Below are 5,250 nucleotides of genomic sequence, written 5' to 3'. Positions count from 1 at the left end.
GTATTTCAGGACTGAAGGAGCTAGATACATTAAGAAAACCTTAGTTAATCCTTTTAACTATGTCTGGCAATATTCCGTGTAAAGAAAGGTTTAGAAACTAAAATACACAGTAATTTTGGAAAATGAAAAATTGCATACAATTTATCTCAAGTTACCTTCTATGATAAGAATATTTGAGCATCATAAAACTCATAGGGAAGATGCTGAGTAGTATTTGGATTATTTTCATGTATAATGACCTCACATTTTATATGGTTAAACAAAACACAGCCAGGCAAGGTGGCTCAAGCCTGTAACAGAAAAAACTTCATCTTTGAAAAAGAGGAAATAGATCATTCTGGAAATTATAGGTAAGTCAGCTAACATTCTTCAACACATTATAAGCAAAGAGAAATAATTTACCATTATCTGGAAGGGCATACTTTCTCTTTTAAAATTAACATTAAAAACCAAACTAACGTCAGGTCATTTTAATTTCCTCCCACAACAGTATCTCATTCTAGCTCAACCACATTCACACACACTATTAGTAAACCTCCCCACCTCATAACAATTAGAATTGTCCTTGACTAGAAAGGAAATGTATGTAAAGTGGCTCTATCTCATTTTAAAGTGACAAAGAATGTATTTTCTCTCAGAAATCACTACAGGATTTAAGACTATGATCTTTCTAGACAGATCAGTTTTTTCATTCAATTAGCAAATTTTTTTGTGTATCTCCCATATTCCGGTACTAGACACTGGGACACAACGACCAGGATAGAAAAAGATCACTATCATGGAGCTTTCAATCATACAAGAATAAAGTGAATTTTGGAAATGCTAATTACATCTTAAGAGAATTCTCTTAAATTTAGGGGCAATTGTTAATATTTTAGAGGATAGAAATTAAATATTAATGGCCTTGATGCTCTACCAAACAGATATTTTAAAAATAAATGGAAATAAATAGAAATAAGTACCAACTGTTACCCAGTTATGTCAAAATACTAAAAATATGTGTTGATGAATACCTGACTATTGATAGAAAAGACAAGCAGAAAACAGCAAAATAGTAGCGGTGGAGTTAAAAAAAAAAGTCAAAGTAATTTAAAATTACTTGTACATGAGAGACAGGAAACAATACTTCAATTATATCTACTTTAACCAGATGCTCAGTCTATCAGACAATTCTGTCCAAAAGAACACTTCCTTCTCTGTTTACATTTACATCTAAATCAAGCATATAAAAAGGAATCACCCTTGTTTCCCCAGAAGTATTATAGAACACAAGTAAACCCAGAGACACAATTCCCCTACAGGGAATGATATTAAAAAAATACAGACTTTGGGCCAGGCGTGCTGGCTCACACCTATAATCCTAGCACTGTGGGAGGCCAAGACAGGCAGATCACCTCAGGTCAGGAGTTCGAGACCAGCCTGGCCAACATGGTGAAACCCCTTCTCTACTGAAAATACAAAACTTAGCTGGGGTAGTGGAACGTGCCTGTAATCCCAACTACTCAAGAGGCTGAAGCAGGAGAATCACTTGAACCCCGGAGGTGGAGGTTGCAGTCAGCCAATATTGTGCCACTGCACTCTAGCCTGGGTGACAGCCTGAGACTCCATCTCCAAAACAAACAAACAAACAAACATATATATATAGGGAGACTTAGAATTATATAGTGAGCTGCATGTCCTCCTCACTCCATTGATTTGGGTACTTTAAAATCCATTGTATAGTAGCTACACATTCTTGTATTGGCACCAGCTAGGCTAGACTCTAGGGAACATCCGAGATGTTTCCAGAAGCAAAGACGCTTACTGCAAGGCGTCCCCCATCTCCTGGAATCACTCGGAAGTCTAGAAGCCATCCGGCTCCACAGCGATCCCGTAAAAGTGCTTGCTTAGCGGGGGATGAATCTGTGTCTTTCTTGGAACTTCCAAGCTCTAAATAGTTTGAAAACAACAGCTCTTCCGAAACACTGTCATTTTCATCCCGGAAAAACAAGTTCTCGCGAAAAGATGAGTTTCACGCTGGCCAGCGTAATTGCGCTATTGCGCCTGCGCCAGCCGGGCCTCCGCCCTTCCGCCCGGAGGGGCTGTCACTCACAGCCACCTCCCGCCCCGCGTCGCGACGTAGCACTTCCGTTTTCGCTGGGTAGGCGACCCGGACGGAGGGCCGGCGAGGTGCGGGGTCTGGTGATCCGAGCTGCGCCTCTCGGCAAGATTTCGCGCTGCCCATCCCGGGCCCTTTCATCAGTAATCGGTAGTGGATCACTCTGCCAAGCGGCAGGAAGAATTAAAGAAACGGCAAGGAGACGCTCGGCTCTCTCCCGCTTGGCTCCTTGCGGCCTCCTCTTCCCTTCGCTCCGGCCCGGTGAAACTGAACTTATAATCGTCACTGGATTGTAAGTACCCGAGGCGAAGAGAGCTCACTGAGCCCTGATTTTTTGAGTGTCTTTGTTCCGGGAGAGTTTGTGAATTGAAAGTATCTCTGCTGGGCTTTCTGGGCCGAAAACCGTTCCGCGGGAGCCGCCATTTGCTTTCCTGCTCCCTAACTAGCTAGCTCTTTCCGCGTTGTCCGGCAGCGGCACCTAGAGGTTGGGACTTGGCATTGCATCTGATTTAATGAACTTAAAGTCTGTGAATAAGCCATTGTGTTCACGACTGGTATTCGGTCACAGCATATTTAGAGAAAAGACTTGGAGCTTAAATAAAAACTAAGGCAAAATAGACGCTTAGCTGCTGATCTACAGAGAACTCCTTGTAATTAAAAGATTTCAATTCATAGCAAACTGGTGTTTTAAACTATTGCAGTAGCTGGAACTTTTTAGTGTAACCAGCATTTATTGGAGAAGTGAATCACAAGGAAATAAAGATGAGTAAAAGCAAAGATGATGCTCCTCACGAACTGGAGAGCCAGTTTATCTTACGTCTGCCTCCAGAATATGCCTCTACTGTGAGAAGGGCAGTACAGTCTGGTCATGTCAACCTCAAGGACAGACTGACAATTGAGTTACATCCTGATGGGCGTCATGGAATCGTCAGAGTGGACCGTGTTCCATTGGCCTCAAAATTAGTAGACCTGCCCTGTGTGATGGAAAGCTTGAAAACCATTGATAAGAAAACCTTTTACAAGACAGCTGATATCTGTCAGATGCTTGTATCCACAGTTGATGGTGATCTCTATCCTCCTGTGGAGGAGCCAGTTGCTAGCACTGATCCTAAAGCAAGCAAGAAAAAGGATAAGGACAAAGAGAAAAAGTTTATCTGGAACCACGGAATTACTCTGCCTCTAAAGAATGTCAGGAAGAGAAGGTTCCGGAAGACAGCAAAGAAGAAATATATTGAATCTCCAGATGTTGAAAAAGAAGTGAAACGATTGCTGAGTACAGATGCTGAAGCTGTTAGTACTCGGTGGGAAATAATTGCCGAAGATGAAACAAAGGAGGCAGAAAATCAAGGCCTGGATATCTCTTCTCCAGGAATGTCTGGTCACAGGCAGGGCCATGACTCCTTAGAACATGATGAGCTTCGGGAGATATTCAATGACCTCAGCAGCAGCAGTGAGGATGAAGATGAGACCCAGCATCAAGATGAAGAAGATATAAACATCATTGACACGGAGGAAGATCTGGAGAGACAGCTACAAGACAAGCTAAATGAATCAGATGAACAGCACCAGGAGAATGAAGGAACCAATCAGCTGGTTATGGGAATTCAGAAGCAGATTGACAACATGAAAGGCAAGCTCCAAGAGACCCAGGACAGGGCAAAACGACAAGAGGATCTTATCATGAAAGTGGAAAATCTGGCTCTCAAGAACAGATTTCAGGCTGTACTGGATGAGCTCAAACAAAAGGAAGACCGAGAAAAGGAGCAACTCAGCTCTTTGCAAGAGGAGCTAGAATCACTCCTAGAGAAGTAAAAAGAACTGATACTTAATGTCAGTCTTCAGACTGGTCAGCATTAGAAAATTTTTGGCTTTATTGTACTGGGTATTAAGACCTTGTGCTTCCTAGTCCTTTTAATGCTGTGTGTTCTGTTAAGTTCTTTCATTTGTTTGTAATTTTGTTTTTCAGCAAATTTACATTGTTTTGCTAGGTGTTCATCCTGTAAGAAGCAGAATTGTATAGGCAGAAAAATGATTGTAGGAAAGTTGCAGGATTAGTGGAATGTATGGTTCAACCTTAATTATAGCTTCATTGCAGGACTTTACTGTTTCTCCATTTTCTAGAAGCTGCTGTTGCTGCTTTGTGATGACATGAGATCAATAAGAAGAACCTAGTCTAGAGACAATGATGCTAGTTTGCATATGTTTTCCCATGCAATAGTTGTTTTCCCAGTTATTCAAAGCAGTTTCCCATATGTAGAGATGCAAATTATTTTATTAAGTTGTTTCCAATACAATAAATAAAAGCATCTGTTTTTCACTTTATAGTATATCTTGTTCTTTCATGGTTGGTGGGAGTCAGGTCCTCTTGTGAGGTGGTTTCATGGTATTTAGTGACTAAGCAATTTGATCCTGTTCTGCAGGTAGAGGCAGTTGGGTTTATGAAAAAAAGGAACACAGCAGGGGTAAAGAAATTGGGAATTGTCATGTTTGCATCATATTAAGATTCCAATTCTATCTGATCTACTTGAAAGCTGGGAAACATTAGATACAGAGCTTTCTTAAAGAACCCTAATTTTTATAGATGAAGGCCTTTGTGCCTTTTTTAAAAAGTGCTAAATCTACCTGCATAAAATGTTGGAAACAAAGCAGTGGTTATCAAGTGCAGTCCAATGAACCATTCCATTGGTTTGGATTAATATTTTATTTCTAATTTTCTTCAGTTGAGTTCCTATAATTAATATTCTGAGAACTGAGGTCATTTGTCAATGTCATTTCATAAAAATTGCTCATAAAGGAAGTTGGTACCAAATTTCTCATGCTCTAAAGATAATCTAATGCCTCACAACATGAGCTATTTTTGAAAAATCAGTTACTGATAAAAGAGGCAGAGTTGTATGCAATTTGTTTGACAGGTTGGTTTATGAGAAGCTTGGGTTTGAAAATATTTAAAGTCTTTTTTTTGTTTGAGATGGAGTCTCGCTGTGTCGCCCAGGCTGGAGTGCAGTGACGCCATCTCGGCTCACTGCAAGCTCCACCTCCTGGGTTCACACCATTCTCCTGCCTCAGCCTCCTGAGTAGCTGGGACTACAGGTGCTCGCCACCATGCCTGGCTAATTTTTTTTTGTATTTTTAGTAGAGACGGGGTTTCACTG

At 40.9% G+C, this 5,250-nt stretch overlaps 1 protein-coding gene across 1 annotated transcript; it reads left to right on the top strand.

Moving 5' to 3' along the window:
• The first annotated feature begins 2,051 nt into the window (after positions 1 to 2,051).
• On the top strand, positions 2,052 to 4,420 carry TAF7 (TATA-box binding protein associated factor 7). The gene has a single exon (XM_054489307.2). It carries the CDS (start codon positions 2,861 to 2,863, stop codon positions 3,908 to 3,910), a length of 1,050 nt encoding a protein of 349 aa, XP_054345282.1. The 5' UTR covers positions 2,052 to 2,860; the 3' UTR covers positions 3,911 to 4,420.
• Positions 4,421 to 5,250: the final 830 nt, after the last annotated feature.

The sequence above is a fragment of the Pongo pygmaeus genome, chromosome 4 (assembly GCF_028885625.2).
Source record: "Pongo pygmaeus isolate AG05252 chromosome 4, NHGRI_mPonPyg2-v2.0_pri, whole genome shotgun sequence".
Lineage (NCBI taxonomy): Eukaryota > Metazoa > Chordata > Mammalia > Primates > Hominidae > Pongo > Pongo pygmaeus.
This window is presented reverse-complemented; position numbering and strand designations above follow the sequence as displayed.

Coding starts and splice junctions, on each gene's coding strand:
- TAF7 (XM_054489307.2), top strand. CDS start 2,861: ATGAGTAAAAGCAAAGATGATGCTCCTCACGAACTGGAGAGCCAGTTT.